Consider the following 17,969-nt stretch of genomic DNA (forward strand, 5'->3'; position numbering starts at 1 on the left):
AATTTTTATCACCGTTTTGTGCCGGCGGCCACAGCGACGGACGCGGCATTCGAGGGTGCTAAGGCGGCTTTGGCTGACGCCACCATGCTGTTGCACCCGCGTGCGTCCGCCCCCACCGCGCTCACCGTCAACACCTCGGATGCCGCTGTTGGTGCGGTTCTGGAGCAGCTCGTTGACGGCCGCTGGCAGCCGTGGCGTTCTTTAGCCGACAGCTGCGGGCCCCTGAATGCAACTACAGCGCTTTCGACCACGAGCTTCCGGTGCTCTACCTGGCCATCAGGCATTTCAGGTATTTCCTCGAGGGCCGCACGTTCACCGCGTTCAAGGACCACAAGCTCCTTACTTTCGCTCTAGCTAAGATCGCTGACCCGTGGTCCGCCCGGCAGCAGCAACACCTTCCCTACGTCTCAGAATTAACAACTGATGTCCGACACGTCGCCGGGAAACTTAATGTCGTTGCCGACGCCTTCCGCCCCGCCATTCCATCCGTTTTGGCCCTCGACCACGGCGCTGACTACTGCGAGCTAGCAGCAGCGCAACGGGTGTATACCAGTATGTCAACCCACCGCACCACCAGTACTGGCCTTCGGCTCGCCGAAGTGCCTTGCGGTGCGGCCAGTACTGTGGTCCTGTGCGACGTCTCCACGGGGCACGCCCGCCCTCACATCCCCGTTAGTTTGAGATGACGGGTTTTCGACGCTATTCATGGCCTGGCCCACCCGTCCATACGTGCGACACTTGCCGTCTTGGCAGCTAAGTTCGTCTGCCACGGGCTCCGCAAGCAAGAAGCTGCCTGGGCCCGCGCCTGTATCCCGTGTCAGACCTCCAAGATCCAGCGGCACGTATGGCCACCAGTGCAGGAGTTCGCGGTTCCCGAGGGAAGGTTCCTGCACGTCCATGTGGACCTGGTGGGTCCCTTGCCACAGTCCCGTGGCGCCACGCACCTGCTCACCATCGTGGACCGATTTACGCAGTGGCCGGAGGCAATCCCACTTTCGGATACCTCCGCCGTGGCCTGCGCCTGGGCTATGGCAGCCCACTGGATCGCCAGGTTCGTAGTGCCCTCCGACATCTCCACGGACCGAGGTGCCCAGTTCTCCTCTTCCTTGTGGTCGGCCCTGGCACAGCTCTACGGCGCCCGGTTGCACCACACGACCGCCTACCATCCGCAAGCTAATGGGCTGGTCAAAAGGTTTCATCGACACCTCAAGTCAGCACTGAATGCTCAACATACGGGTTGGGACTGGGTGGACCAACTTACCTGGGTCTTCCTTGGCATCCGCACTAAGCCTAAAGGAGATTTGGCTGCTTCCTCAGCCGAGCGCATGTATGGCGGATTTCTTGCCCGCCGCCCGCGGGCAAGTCGCATCAGCCCTGGCATTGCTGGCCGGCTTGTGTGAACGAGCGCGCACGTTGGCCGCTGTCCCCACTTCCAGGCATGGTTCATCCGCGGTGCTTGTGCCCGCGGTGTCACAACAGTGTGCCTATATTTGCAGCCGCAGGGACGCTCATCGCTCGCCGTTGCAGCGGGTCTATGAAGGGCCTTTCCGGGTGCTGCGAGCCGGAGTCGCCACGTTCACGTAAGACGTGGGTGGCCGGGAGAAGTTCGTCTCCATCAGCCGTCTTAAGCCCGCCCACGTGGATGTGGACAGCCCGGTGGTCGTTTTTACACCGCAACGTAGAGGTCATCCTCCGGCCGTTTCGCCCGTACTGAGCGCACGTTTTCCCCCGTTCCCGGTTTTGTTTCACCGCCCCCCCCCCCCCCGTGTTACGCCCATTCCACTTTCGCGGTCCTCGCGTCCTCCCGGGCTTCTTTTGCCAGCCCTTCGTGTTATGCCTGCCCCGCTTTCGTGAATCCCGCGTTCCGGTTGTCTCATTTGGGTCCCTGCTTGGTTTCGTGCCTCGGGTTCTGGGGGGGGGGGGGAAGTCCGCAAGTAATTGAACCCTGCGGTCAGGTACTTCGGTCGAGTGACTATGGGGAGGGGTTTGTGTTTGCGCGCTTTCTAGGCGATGCCCCTTCAGTCGCTCTCGACCACAGTTGTGGTTTGACATTTGTATTGGCTGTGTTGTGTTACTCCTTTGATTTAGTCATTTTGTTAATAAAACTGATTTTGGAAATTGACTCTCGTCTCAACCCGCCAAAATGCAATAAAATACTAAACATGACTACTTTCATTTGCATTACATTGCTGTGTGACAAACATTATGGTGCCCTGAAATGGGGGGGACTATGTATAAACACTGCTGTAATTTCTACATGGTGAAACCAAAATGTTTAAAAATGGCCTTCACAAAAATCTGACAATGTACACTTTAACCGCATGTGATTTTTTTCTATTACAAATCTCAAATTGTGAAGTGCAGAGGCAAATAAATAAATGATGGGTCTTTGCCCAAACATTAAGGAGGGCACTGTATGCTTGCTTTTAGATACTTTACCAAAGTGTTTATTTCATGCATGTGGAATGTGAAAAAGGTATATAGAAACATAGGTGCAGGAGTAGGCCATTTGGTCCTTCGATTCAGCACCGCCATTCAAATGATCATGGCTGATCATCTAAAATTAGTACCCCGTTCTTGCTTTTCCCCCTATATCCCTTGATTCCTTTAGCCCTAAGAGCTAAATCTAACTCTCTTGAAAACATGCAATAGTTTGAGTTATATCTTTCAATTGCAATAGGATTAACCAAAGTGGTGGAGAACTGGGAAGGGCTGCAGTTCTTGTTACTGAAACATTTTGTTTTCGCTCATTGGTATTGAAGGTGAGGTTAATTTGTAGCGATCTCACCACCAGCCTGCTTTATTTTAAATATATTCAAAAAGCTGTGAAACTCTTCTCCCCCAAAATAACACTGTCTTCGAATTTCATCAGTAAATTCAAAGAACTATCAGTTTATAGAAGCTGCAAGTTGAATTATTTAAAAAAAATAGTAATTGTAGCTTAAATTGGTTCTGGGGCATTTGTGCATAGCAGTTTAGTATTCAATAGCAGTGGAATAGTTCTAATAAATGTCAAGATGGTGCATTTTATGCCATAATTTAATGAAGCTACATTTTGTTACTTTATTATTGCCTTGCAAAATATGCCCAGCTAAATATGTTTCTCCATTTAATACACATAGGCTGCCCTTTTGGCTTGCAGCAGTATCATGTGATGAAAATGTGAATGTTATGGTTCACTTATTTTACTCTGAATAATATGCAGGGATCTTGGATACAGGGATGGGGAAGGTTGGCACTGAGAAGAGTAATGATTTGATCAGGTGATATTTTCAACTTAATGTGCCTTGAAACGAGCAAACTGAATTTCAGTCTTAAAATTAACACTGATTAAAATTAACATTGATTTTAAAGCTTCATTTTTATTTGAGAACAACATTGGGTTTTCAATTAAATTACTATTATCCTACTACAGTGGTCTGGAATGTCATCCAGGAGATATGTATGCCCTTTAGTTTGGGAATTAGCCTACTACAATCTGCTGAGAGCTTTTACGGTGTGCCTGATGCCTTCACTGGATATCACAATGTGGTCTTTTATATCATGCAATTAGCAGCCAGTTTTCTATATTCCCAAAATTATTTAAATGCTTATTGTAATTTTGTGAGACAATATGACGGAACTTCTCAAATTATTGCCATTTCTGCTGCTGTTCTGAGAGAATTTGGTTTGATTGTTTGTTGTATTATAGGTAACTTCAATAACTACAGATGCTCAAGTGACTCAATAGTTCATGAGTGATGTCTCACAGTTTAGATGCACATTCAGTGACCTGAAATATTAGCACCTCCACCTTTCCTTTGACGCAGACTGACCTGAGTGCTTCTAAAATTTAGTGATTTTATATTTTCCAGGACGTGCAGTACTTCCCTATTATTTTGAGTTTCAAATGCCCTCCCGCTCAATCCACATGATCACCGTTCATGAGTTAGAAGGATTGGTGCCCCATTTAAAAAAAAATTGAAATACTGCACCATTCAAGATGCACCCTTGATGGGACATTAAACCAAGACTATACTGACCATTTAGATGAATGTTCAAAGATCCCATGGCACCATTTCAAAGAACAGTGAAGTTATTCCTAATGATGTTGAATATTAATTATTAAATATGATAAATTCTTATAATTGCATTAGTTTTTGTGGAAGCTTACTCTACAGAATGGGCTAGCAGAGTTTCAAGCATTACTGTACAAACTGTTTGATAAGAACTTCAAAGGGACCTTACATACCTTTAAGTGCATGATACATTGGTTCCTATTGGATAACAGTCAGTTATCTGTAATGAGTTATGAAGTGCAGGGTGATGTTTGGCATCCCTCTAATAAAACTTTAAAGGTCAAAGTTAATAGGATTTAAACATATCAAACAAATATTTTTTTATTCTAATTACTTGAATGCATGTGGTATTTTGGCATCAGCAAGCATTAGCCTGCCTATATTAAAATTGCCAGTTTCCTTGTACCATTTTCTTATCAATAAACATTGTATTTTTATTATTGTTTTAGAATGTCCCAAGGAGCCATCTTAAATAAAAGTTAACACTGGCACATGGAGATATTATGATAAATACCAACAGCTTAGTGAATTTTAAGAAAGGTTAAGATGAGCGTAAGAGACGGATTGAGGTTTAGGGAGGGAATTTCAGAGAGCCAATGATGAAGCACTGAAAATCAGAAGAGTACACTGTTCATCATTCTTAACTGCAGGTAGTGAGTTTTCCAGAATGAATCAAATGTTTCGTATGCAAAGCAGTAATTTAAAATCGAGCTTCAAATGCCTGTATTTAACCAGCAAGAGATGTGACCCCATTTTCCTTGCATGTTTTAGAACTTGCTATATTCCTCTTCAATGTCTTTTCATGTAGAATAATAAATCTGCATAGTTATAGGATTGATAATTGTGCTCCTTGCAATATCTTGTTCATTGTCTATCTAAACGATGTTCAGGAGTAAATTTTGAAAGCGTATTTGACTTTTAATTATGTTTAAATAACGTGGCTAATGCACAAAGTGAACCCTTGCAAAATGCTATTTTCAGCTGATCTAATCTTTCTGGACAGGGGCAAAAACACCACAAGATTGGACCCTATTCTCAGAATTTTACGTTGGATCGTGATTTTTAGATTTCATTTATAAATTATGGTGTCCTTATTAGTTATGAATCTCCTAATTGCTATTTTCTAAAGTTTTAGAACTGAAGTTATAGCCAAGGTCCATCTCTGAAAAACAAGTCTCCGTGAGAAGAAAGTGCAGGCCAGTTCACTTTAAAAGAAAGCATGGCACTTTGTTGTTTTAAATTAACTTGGTCAATTAGTTTTTTAAAAGTTCGTAGTTTGAAAAAGGTTTTGTGGATCTTACCCCGTGACAGATATTGAGATGCTTGAAAGGGTCTTCATGATCTATTCTCAGTTTAAAGCCTCTTTGAAGAAAAGTTCAAGAAGCTCTTTGGGAAGAGTAGACTGGATAATTTGAGGATTTTTAAATAATGTCTGGTGAATGAACAGCGCGCCACATTCATCACAGGTGATAAATTAATCTGATGGAAGGCACCTGTGTGGGTGGTTGGAATTGAAATTGTGGCACTTGAGTAGAGGAGTGTAGATCTTCAGAAATGGAGCACAAATTTAAATAACCTGCTGAACATTGTAAGCTAGTTACACTTTCTGGGCATATGCAAGTGCATCCAGGATCATGATCAATCACTCATGATTTTGACCCTTGAGTGTTAGATGGTCAGACAATAATATATTAATTTTATCAGTTATCGTGCTGTTCTATTATTTAATTGACAATCAGCTGATAATTTATTAGGTCATTCCCTAATATGACTCTGTTAGTTTCAGTGCGTTACTCTGCCTGCGCAAACATACTTCAGCCAGGAAATAATATGAGGAAATGTATGAGGATTCACTGCTGCCACATAAGATGAAGTATACTTCTGTTCTTCCTTTATCATTCCATATTCTTTCAATGGTGATGCCCAAATTACACATACTAAGGAGAAAGAAACCAATATAAATGATTATGCAATCAGTAATATACTACTATTTGCATGCTAAGTATAGTTGCCACGATTGTGGATAATCTGGTTTCTTTGTGCCCAGAAACCAAGCCTCAATAATCAATGTACAGTTGTTATGAAATAAAAATGGAGTGTAAGCAAAATAAAGTAGGCAATTCTTTTCCACTAATGCAGTGTAGAATTCAGCTGATTTTAATTATGATAGTAACAAATTATTACACTGGCAAAAGATGAAAGCAAGAAATAAGTATGTTTTCATGATTCTAAAAATGAGTGAGAGCTGTGAATCAGGTATGTTCATGGTTTTCCTCATATTCCTTGTGGTGGTTGCAAGCAGATTTCTAAAGTTCAATACTGCAAATGGCCACTAATTGGGAGCTTGATTCACGAGTGTGTCTTTATGTGGGGTCAGTGGTATCCTGTGGAATTTGGTTGATTAATATCAGAGCCTCTCGTCATTTAGTGTGGATAATATTTCTGTGAAGTTACTTTTAGGTAGATGCCAAAAAATAAATGGTTGTGATGACCAATATCTATCTTCAGTTATTAAAATATGTTGGAGCCTTTGAATCTTTGGTCATTTTAGTGATTCATCTCTTTCCGATTGTTGTATAAAACAGCATAATGTATCCTTTGCACACAATATTAAATGTTGGCAGCTATTCACTCACATTCTCGTTGATCAACCAGTGGATTATGAGCATGCTTAAATCAATTTATGGATAGTTTGGAGATTACTTATGAAAAATTAGACACAACAAATGTGAAATAACATGTTTAATTATGTCAAGACCAGAAAGGCCCATTCAACTACTGCATACCTTTTTCCCTTATCAGCTGTGGAAGATCTATCCCTTTTTCACTATATTTTTAGTATTGTTAGAATATAGAATAGAATAGAATAGAAAGCCTTTTATTGTCATTCAAACAACTTGGTTTGAACAAAATTGCATTTTCTACAATTTTTACATTACAAAAAAACCCAAAACCCACACTTAACACAGTTTACATAGACATCCATCAGTGTGAGTCTCCAACACTTCCTCACTGTGATGGAAGGCAAAGTCTTATCTCTTCCCTTTGTTCTTCACCCGCGGTTCAGCAGTCCAACTGCAGTGTCGAGGCGAACTGGGGCTCCGATGTTAAAGCCCCCGGCGGGCGATGGTAAGTCCTGTGGCCATTAAGCCACGCCGGGCGATGTTAGGCCCCGGCTCCATGTCATTTAAACCCCGCGATTCCAGCGGGAGAAGTTGCCGTTGCGGGAGCTTCGAAAGTGGCTCCCACCAGGGACCTGGAGCTCCCGATGTTACAGTCCACCGGGTCTGCAACCGGAGCCTCCGAAGCTCTGAAGTCGGGTTGCAGCCGTGCACCACCACAGCTCTTCCCGCTCCGAAGATGTCAGGTCCGCAGGCTCCGCGACTGAATCCCTTAGGTTGGTCCCGGCCAGAGGCCGCCGCCGGCTCCACGATGTTAGGCCCAATGACACCGGAGACCCGACAGGGAAAAAGTCGGGTCCCCGTACAGGAAAGAGATTAACGGTTTCCCCCACATCCCCCTCTCCCCCCCCCCCCCCCCCCCCCCACATATACACAGCAAAAAAATAAATAAAAACTAGGCTCAAGACATACAAGACAAAAATAAAAAAAAGAGACAGACGACTGTAGTCGAGCCGCTGCAGTTAGGTGCCGCCACACCCACATAATGTTATTAGTCAAATAAATCTCTAAAGGTAAAATCCTGAAGATGCTGGAAATTTGTAATAAAAAGGGAAAATGCTTGAATATTCGACAGATTAGGTAGGCAGCATCTGGAGAGGGAAATACAAATTGTATTTGGGCGATCATCTTTTGAAAAACTGACAAAAAGTTAAAAATTGGACAAAATTAACCAGCAGAAAAGGCGAAGAAGTGGCAAAGAGAACAAACGACAAGGTCTGGAATGGGATAGTGAGGAGCAAAGAGTGACTGACAATGTTTATGATGCTGCCCGACAGAGATTGGTAAAGGTTCAGAGTAAAAGAAGGTATGTCTGGGTGATTGTAAATAGCACACAACAAATTAAATCTGAAATATCACTAGAGGAGAGGAAATAACAATCAAATGTCTAATGTACATGAATCCTGAGGCTTTAAAGCGCTGTTGGGAGATGAAGGACTGATCCTCAGCTTATGATGAGATTCATTGGAACAGTGTAAGAGGCAAAGGTTGAGGTCAAAGTCGGAGAGGCATTAAAGTGGCTAGAAGGTCAGGGTCAGCACCACCTACTGATGTGGGGATGCATATGGTGCATTGGTATACTGGGGAATATATTATAAAGCAGCTGGATCCTACTGAAGTAAGCTAAGGATAAGGCATCTCTCTGCCCTTGCATTTGTTTACTGATCAATGTGGCAATACCTTTCAGAGATATCAAATATTTGTGTTCCTCGCCTTTAGCAGATTGTTTGTTTTTCCAGATTCCAACATCTACAATATTTTGTTCCTTACTCATGGCTGGAGAGAGGCAGAGCACCAATACTTAAACAAACACATAGCTAATTAAAATGCCATTGTCAAATGTCTAGGACTGATTTGCTTTTCCAAGGAAATCTGTTGTGCAGCAACCCACGACTTTTGGCAAATCATAACCCACCATATCACCTACCAAAGAGTGAATTGGTTCAGCAAATATGTAACATGCATTTTGTACCTATGCATGTGTGGTGACTGCTGATATTTTGATGCAATATTTTAATTGGAATACCATAAAAATAAATACTAGTTTTATTCTTTATAGAATTATTAAAGTCTACATTAGCCCATTTTATGGTATCATCTAGTGCTATAATGATATTATGCTATAATCAATAGGCAGTTATTTATTTCCTACATATTGCATTGTATTTTGGCCTCCCTCCATTAAGCCACTTATTCTGCACACTGTAACTAATGTGATCATTTATTTCTAATCAGATGAAATGTTTTTCTTGTCTAAGTTCTTCTACGATCTTTTTATTGACTAATTTATGATGAACTTTAACCCTGATTAATTGAAAATGTAACTCGGTATCTTTTTTTGTATTCTAGCTTAGTTAAATAGGTGATTCCCTATGGACAAGGGAGAGCCAGTGGATGTAGTGTACCTGGACTTTCAGAAAGCATTTGATAAGGTCCCACATAGGAGATTAGTGGGCAAAATTAGGGCACATGGTATTGGGTGTAGAGTGCTGACATGGATAGAGAAGTGGTTGGCAGACAGGAAACAAAGAGTAGGGATTAACGGGTCCCTTTCAGAATGGCAGGCATTGACTAGTGGGGTACCGCAAGGCTCGGTGCTGGGACCGCAGCTATTTACAATATACATCAATGATTTGGATGAATTAGCAAATAACATTAGCAAATTTGCAGATGACACAAAGCTGGGTGGCAGTGTGAACTGTGAGGAGGATGCTATGAGAATGCAGGGTGACTTGGACAGGTTGGGGGAGTGGGCAGATGCATGGCAGATGAAGTTTAATGCGGATAAATGTGAGGTTATCCACTTTGGTCGCAAAAACAGGAAGGCAGATTACTATCTAACTGGCGTCAAGTTGGGAAAAGGGGAAGTACAACGGGATCTGGGGGTCCTTGTACATCAGTCTATGAAAGTAAGCATGCAGGCACAGCAGGCAGTGGCATGTTAGCGAATGGCATGTTGGCCTTCATAACAAGAGGAATCGAATATAGGAGCAAAGAGGTCCTTCTGCAGTTGTACAGAGCCCTAGTGAGACCACACCTGGAGTATTGTGTGCAGTTTTGGTCCCCTAATTTGAGGAAGGACATTCTTGCTATTGAGGGAGTGCAACGTAGGTTTACAAGGTTAATTCCCGGGATGGCGGGACTGTCATATGCTGAGAGAATGGAGCAGCTGGGCTTGTACACTCTGGAGTTTAGAAGGATGAGAGGGTATCTCATTGAAACATGAGATTGTTAAGGGCTTGGACACACTAGAGGCAGGAAACATGTTCCCGATGTTGGGGGAGTCCAGGGGCTACAGTTTAAGAATAAGGAGTAAGCCATTTAGAACGGAGACGAGGAAACACTTTTTCTCACAGAGAGTGGTGAGTGTGGAATTCTCTGCCTCAGGAGGCAGTGGAGGCAGGTTCTCTGGATGCTTTCAAGAGAGAGCTAGATAGGGCTCTTAAAAATAGCGGAGTGAGGGGATATGGGGAGAAGACAGGAACGGGGATGATCAGCCATGATCACATTGAATGGCGGTGCTGGCTAGAAGGGCCCAATGGCTTACTCCTGCACCTATTGTCTATTGTCTATTGATTCACTAAATCAGGAGTACAGTTGGGTAGCCACTATACTGGGACTGTGAGCACCTATAAATTTACAACAGATGTTGGTATTGGTATTACATTCCTTACTGAGTCGTCAATACTACCAATTTCCTGCATTCAATGATTGTACCCTTTAACAGAGGCAAGGGTATTCTGCTGACTTAACTTTGTGTGTTGTGTTCTTTATTTTATTGTATGGCTGTATGGTGATCACATTTCACTGTGCCAACTGGCACATGTGACAAATAAATGTATCTTGATTCATGAGATCAAGAGCCCTTTAACTACCCAGAACATAATGACCACCATCCTAGACTTTTAAGGAGGCAGCTGTGGAGATCGTGAATGCCAACTTCCAACATTCCACAGCCTCGAGTGCAATTCTTAGATTGAAAGATGGCAAAGATAACCCCATATTTAGGAAAAGAAGGCGAGGAAAAATAAGGTACAATAAATCTAGTAGACGGGCATTTTAGGGAAATGCTGGAATATCTTGTTAAGGGAATGATAAGAGGGCACTTGAAAAAATAAAGTTTGGCAAAGTCAGCATGAACTTATGGAAAGAAAATTTGATAAATCCTGAGCAGCAGCTAGCAGGCAAAATAAAAGGTAATCAATGTACATTGTCACTTTGGAATTTCAAAAGACCTGCAGTAAAACATCTTTTTTTTTTTTAAATCATCACATGACAATGTGGGAATATATTGACCCAGATTGATAATCGATAAGCAGTCAGAAAACAGGTTAGGAATAAACAGATGGTTTTTCATTTGAGAGGCTGAGAGACTCTCCCTAAAGATTGGGACTGAAACTCTGCTGTTCACTATTTGCGTCAATGATTTGAATGATGGGATTCAAATTTAATGCTGGTACAAAACGAGATAGCTGTGAAATCTGTGAGGAGAATGATGAGATGCCCTGTGGAGATATAGAAGGATAATTGTGAAGGGCATGGCAGATGAAAACATGTGGAAAATGTGAAGTCCTCCACATGGGTGGAGAAAAGAGAATAGTGGAATTCAGAATTCATAAGTCCATATCTGAGGAAAGACATTCTTGCCATAGAGGGAGTACAGAGAAGGTTCACCATACTGATTCCTGGGGTGTCAGGACTTTCATATGAAGAAAGACTGGATAGACTCGGCTTGTACTCGCTAGAATTTAGAAGATTGAGGGGGGATCTTATAGAAACTTACAAAATTCTTAAGGGGTTGGACAGGCTAGATGCAGGAAGATTGTTCCCAATGTTGGGGAAGTCCAGGACAAGGGGTCACAGTTTAAGGATAAAGGGGAAATCCTTTAGGACCGAGGTGAGAAAAACATTTTTCACACAGAGAATGGTGAATCTCTGGAACTCTCTGCCACAGAAGGTAGTTGAGGCCAGTTCATTGGCTATATTTAAGAGGGAGTTAGATGTGGCCCTTGTGGCTAAAGGGATCAGGGGGTATGGAGAGAAGGCAGGTACCGGATACTGAGTTAGATGATCAGCCATGATCATATTGAATGGCTGTGCAGGCTCGAAGGGCCGAATGGCCTACTGCACCTATTTTCTATGTTTCTATGTTTTGATTTTGTTTAACATTCCAGACATGTGCTGATTGGTTGATTAATTGACCAGTGTATATTGCCCCGAGTGTAGAGGTGAAGTGATAGAATAATGTAAGGAAAATAAAATGGGGTTAGAGTAGGATTAGTGCAAATTAATGTTTGACGGTTGATTTGTTTTTGTGTTGTGACTCAATTTTTCTATCATTGTAAAGTGGGGCCTACACTTCATCTTCTCCAGTGCTTCCACCATTCTTTCATGAAGTACATTCCAGGTACTCGCCACTCTCTGGGTGAAAAAGGGTCCCATCAGATTTTCTTGGAGGCTGAATCAATGTAAAAATCAGAACAAGTGCAGAACAATATTATTCCAATTTACTATTTAGGTTTATTATTGTCACATACACTGAGGTACAGTGAAAAGATTTGTTTTGCATGCTTTCCAAACAGTCGGATATACCAAACATAAATACAATCAAGTCGAACTCAGGATACGTAGAGTATGGGGAAGACACAGAATGCAGAATATCATTCTCAACATTGTAGCATATCAGTACCATAAACAACGTAAAATGTCCACCTCCAGGGAAGATTGCTTGCCTTGGATTAATTATGGGCAGTTCCCAGCCCAAAGGGCAACTTGAAGCTGTTGGAAATTTGTTGCTCACCAAATCATCACCTGGGGAGATGGTGAAATTACAGATTGTAGTCTTTTTGTGAGTTAATAGTTTACTTAAACATTCATATAATATTCTGAGCATATTTAGATATTATGAAAGTCTATGTAGGGAATATGGTCAGAATTATTTATTGACAAATTGTTGGCTCATTTCCTGCTTTGCCAGTAATATTCAAGTATGAATATTAGATCAAATTGCCTGTAATGGCTGACGCTGTTTTTCCCCACAATATTTTGGATATCAAAGGCAGCTAAGAAAACTCCATGTGAGCTAAATCACAGACATAATAGAAACTCAAGTTTGTTGGGAAACAGATGAGATACAATATAAGGTAATTGGGCAGTTAATAGGAACTGCAATACGGATGGAAGAATTATATATGTGCTGTGAAATAAAGAATTAATAAAGTGAAGTATCCGTTAGACATCACACCCCACAAATCCATTTGGCTCTTGCCTTGTAGGGCAAACCTTACCTTTCTCTGACCATTACCAGGTTGGAAGATACTGTAACCTAGGTTTTTTTTAAACAGCTAAATTCTTTTTTTTAAACAGCAAGATTTTTTTTACAACGCTTATAGCTACTCTTTCAGTATTTTTCAATAAAAAGCTATTGCATATGTTGGCATTTGCCCAATCCTGGCACTTAGCATGTGGGCCCCAGCTCCTGCTTCGATGTTTGGAAATCTGTTTAGGTGACAATTCAGAGTGGATATTGGGAACTGTTTAGTTTCCATCTGTATCAGAACTGGAGAATAAAGGAATGATTAAAATATCCTGCTTTTATAACTGCTAGCTCTACTAAGAGCAGAACTCTTACAGTGTTTCCAAATGTAATAGATCTGTCACCAGATGTGTTTTTGCTGACTAACCTCTTGCAGTTTTCCATTTGTATCTCAAGCACCTGCAGTTTCTCTAACCCTTTCAGTGTAATGCTGCTATGTTGAAAGTCAAATTTTTTTCTGCTTATTTTCCCAAGGAGGATGATTTCATGTTAGGATGTTTTGCAGCTTGCGACAAATGTAGTAAGAGCTGGCTGTGTAGAGCACATGACATTATATGCTATTTTAATGGTTTATTTTGGGATTAACTATTTTCATATATATTCTCATTCCAGGTGCTTGTGAATGACTTCTTCTTGGTGGCCTGCCTCGAGGACTTCATAGAGAATGCTCGCCTTTTTATCTTTGAAACATTTTGTCGCATTCATCAGTGTATTAGCATCAGGTAAAGACATCTCTTAATCACATCATCGTACAATAGAAGCTGCTTCTTAAAGTGTCATCTTGCAGGTTGACGTTTCGGGTCCAAGACTTTTCATCAGAACTGGAAAGGAATTGGGAACTGTTCTTTCCCAGATCTGACAAAGGGTTTTGGACCTGAAACGTGCATCTGTTTATTGCTCCATAAATTTTGCCTGCTCAGGTGTGCGTTCCATTGTTTTCCATTTTCAATTTTCCACCACAATTTTTCCTGGAAATATGTCTCAAGTCGTCACTCTTATTTATATAGCACATTTAAAAAAATAACTCTTGTTGGCCAAAGTGCTTTACATTGGTATAAGAATAGTATAACAAACAACAGTGGTTCATAGATTAAATACAAACATCACTACATACATATAGCCCTCGCTCAGAGGATGTCAAGAAAGGCTTGGGAGTAGAGATGAGTTTTAAGTCTCGAGTTAAAGGAGTCAATGGAGGGGGCAGTTCTGATGGGAAGGGGGATGCTGTTCCACAGTCTAGGAGCTGCAACCGCAAAGGCGCGGTCGCCCCTGAACTTATGCCTAGACCGCGGGATGTTCAGCAACCTCAAGTCGGCTGATCTGAGGGACCTGGAGGTGGTGTGGTGGGTAAGCAGACTTTTGATGTAGGTGGGGGCAAGCCCATTGAGGGCTTTGTAGACATAAAGGAGGATCTTGAAATTTATTCGAAACCGCACAGGGAGCCAGTGGAGAGAGGCCAGGATCGGGGTGATGTGGTCACAGGACCCAGGGAGTGGCAATCTTTTGAATATTGCTTAATAGTACTCTCTTGTTAATGGAAGAATCCCACTGATGGTGATCCAAAGTAACTAACAGTGCTCATGGAACCCAATGTGTACATTTTGTGGGGATAATTGCGAGTTTTCTGTTGATTCAAGGCTTTTCTGATCAAATAATTTCTGAACCATTGGCATTTGACAGAATTCAAATTCATGTGCTATATTTGAATTTAAATTTATTGGCGATCCCCGGTTACTTAATGCACCAATCTCATACTTGTTGAGGTGTATTATTTAATACAAATATAAATTTGGGTCAAGCTTGTGATTTTCCAGTTTCCTCTGGAACTGATTTGGGACCTGACACTTCAACAAATGTCTAATTTAGCAGTTATATGACTTTAATATTGGTTGAAATTAGTTTGATAGAAACACTTAAATATTGCTGCTCGTTGCTTTTCTAACACAGGAGGTTATATAAATGGAATCTAAGCAGCATGTATAGTGTTTCCATTACAGCTACTGTATACAACCTAGTTATTGATGACCAGATTTGTCAGGTGTGAGCCAATGAGGGTGCATTTACATGATGGCTGTGATTGATATATTTAAATGTATCACTATGTAATAGTTAAAATTTAAATCTAAGTGTGAAATCTGTTGTACGATGGTGATAGTTTAAAAATGCACCATGGCAGAAGGTGCCTTAGGACTGCTGGAGTGTAGGCTTATTAACACAGGCATATTTCCCCCCACCACCACTTGTGGGCGAGATGGCAATAAATCATTCATTTTTGATCACAGACTGAAATCCCCAAAAGAACAGTGAATGCCATTCTGTCATTTTTATAGAATAGATAGTGGGATGGTTTAAATCAAAATGTGAAGTACTTTTACCTTTTTATTGGTAACATTTTTAGATGTTTTCTAGATGTTTTACAGAAGTGGCCTTAAGAACGTGTGCGTGCGTGTGTACGTGTTGCTTCGTGTTTGTGTGTGTATATTTGCATTGGATTATTTTGACACCTACATACTCTGGCCACTTCCAGCAGACCTCTGACTCGTGACGTACTTGATTCACCAAATTCTCGTGTCTGACACTGTATTAATAAGAGATTTCTGGGGCTCTGCAGGAGCTATCTATGTTTGATACTCCAGAAATTACATACTGTTTGAATTTGTTGGAAGCATTTGCTAAACTAACAATTAGTATACACATGCTATTACAACTATAACAGAGTTGGCCTCCTTTGTTAACTACTGTTCTGGGAGATGCAGTGGAAGTTGAATAGTTCTACATACCAGAAAATTCATAAAGTAAAAAGAGAAAGTCTCATGCATCTTAACAACAATATGTTTGAAAGTTTGGATCTTAGCATTGGGCAGTGACAATTATCTGCATCATACAGTTTATGATGATGGGAATAGTGCAGGGAGGAAAAGGTTCCCTAAGATAATATACCTTTGTAAAATCTCTTTGTGTTGTACCTTTTAAAAGGTTCATAAAATGCTTTGCAGGCCAGGTTGTGTATTTCAACTTCCCTGCGGAGAGTAGGGCCCCGCAGTGTCAGTGCCCATGTGTTTAGATTCTATTGCCTATTAGTGATGGTCATTGACACCTGTATGGTGATATAAATTACGAGACATTAGTGAGAACAATTTCCACAAGTGATGACTCTTTAGTCAGTTATGCTTGGAGTTTCTAGACCAGTGGTTCCCAACCTTTTTTTGGCCATGCCCCACCTAATCATCTCTAAAATAATGGAAAATTTTAATAATGTATGACTGATGTATATGAAAAGTGTTTTTACTATAATATGTAACTACATTTTATAATATGTCTACTTCTAATAAATAAATTAAAAAAAAAAAAAAAAATCCTGATGCCCCCCCCCCCCCCCCATATTTTAGCACGAGCAGACAAAGAAATAATTCTCAGAAAATGGAATTTACTCAAAATAACATCTGAAACATAAATTACATATGTTTACCTGATGCCCCCCTTAAAAATCAAATTGCCCCCCTGTGGGGCGTATGCCCCACGTTGGGAACCACTGTTCTAGACCAAGGGAGCAGTAAGATATTTTTTAAATGTTGGATTAAAATTCCTCAAGAAAATGTTATGGTTCCAAATCGATTGAGCTGAGTGTCAGTCTGTTACCTCAGTTAATGGATTAGGTGAGAAATTCCCCCAAATAGATGAATTGGGCAATCTTGGCATATATAGAATAGATATTTCTTTTGAAAAATAATTTTGAAAAAAAAGAAAAATAGTTTTTTGCCGAATATTTTGCAACTAAAGCCATCCAGAACTTTTCCTTTCCAAAAAACGTGGAATACCGTGATACTTTGTTCATGGCTGAATCCAGGGCTGCCAACATTGAGTGAGAGTTGGGAGTGAGAAATTATGAGAGACAAAGCCCGAGGGAGCGTAGCAATCGAGGGGGGATGTCCCCCCCTCCCATTTGTATGAAGCTTTTGCATTTTTCAGCTTGAAACTGTGCAATATGGTGCATACTGTAGCGACTTTTAACTGACACTTGAATGCAATATTTATGCTTTAAATTGGATTAGCTATGAATAAGGTTAGGCTAAACTGCATTCCTAATTACATACCACAGTAGAGCAAGGCTCTGATCAACAGGTGCAGCACATGAATGATCTTAGCACATGAATGATCTTAGTATATTAATGTATGGAAATCAGATTATAATACACTATAGATACACTTGGTCCATGTTGACCAACCTGAGTCTCACTGCACATCTGGTACTACTCCTGACCCTGACTCCAGTTGCATACCCTCTCTCATTCCTGACCCTGAGTCCAGCCTTACACCTGGCCCCCTATTCTACCCTGATCATAGCTGCTTACCTGCTTAGGTTCCCAGTGCTGAACACTCCCATTGTCCCAGCTTTGACTGCACACCTAGTACTTCAGACCTTGACTGTGGATGCACACATGGCCTTGTTCCTAGCCCCTCTGCACTGACAATATATTTGACCTCTGGACTTAACCTATTGCGTACAAGGCCACAGGTGCTTATCTAATGCGGTAATATTTTATGGGGCACTTCACAGATCAAATTTTGTATAACAACATTTGCTCCATCCATTGGCTTCTTTGTTATCTAACATGCTAGTTACTTTGTCAAAGAAGTAATCAATTGGTTGAACACAATTTCTCATCCATAAAATTATACTCACTCAGCTGTATAAGTATTCTGTTACCATTTCCTTAATTTTCCTCACAAACTGTCCTGAAGTCATTTTCACTCCCAATATTTTCAGTATTTTGCTGTCTTCCTCTCAGCTGGGACTTTTCCGAAATGCAAAGTCCAATAACTATATATTTAAGCAATATTATTCTATTAAACGTGATCTGGAGAGTACATAATATTTTCTGTGGTATTCATAACACAACAATGATTTAAAAA

At 41.3% G+C, this 17,969-nt stretch overlaps 1 protein-coding gene across 1 annotated transcript in view; it reads left to right on the forward strand.

The window, feature by feature from the left end:
* Positions 1-17,969, forward strand: part of eif3e (eukaryotic translation initiation factor 3 subunit E) — a 190,571-nt gene that overhangs the window by 125,235 nt on the left and 47,367 nt on the right. Inside the window, exon 10 of the mRNA XM_033019129.1 lies at positions 13,668-13,777. Coding sequence (XP_032875020.1) covers positions 13,668-13,777 — 110 coding nt within the window. The remainder of the gene's footprint in view (positions 1-13,667; positions 13,778-17,969) is intronic.

The sequence above is a fragment of the Amblyraja radiata genome, chromosome 4 (assembly GCF_010909765.2).
Source record: "Amblyraja radiata isolate CabotCenter1 chromosome 4, sAmbRad1.1.pri, whole genome shotgun sequence".
Classification (NCBI taxonomy): Eukaryota; Metazoa; Chordata; class Chondrichthyes; order Rajiformes; family Rajidae; genus Amblyraja; species Amblyraja radiata.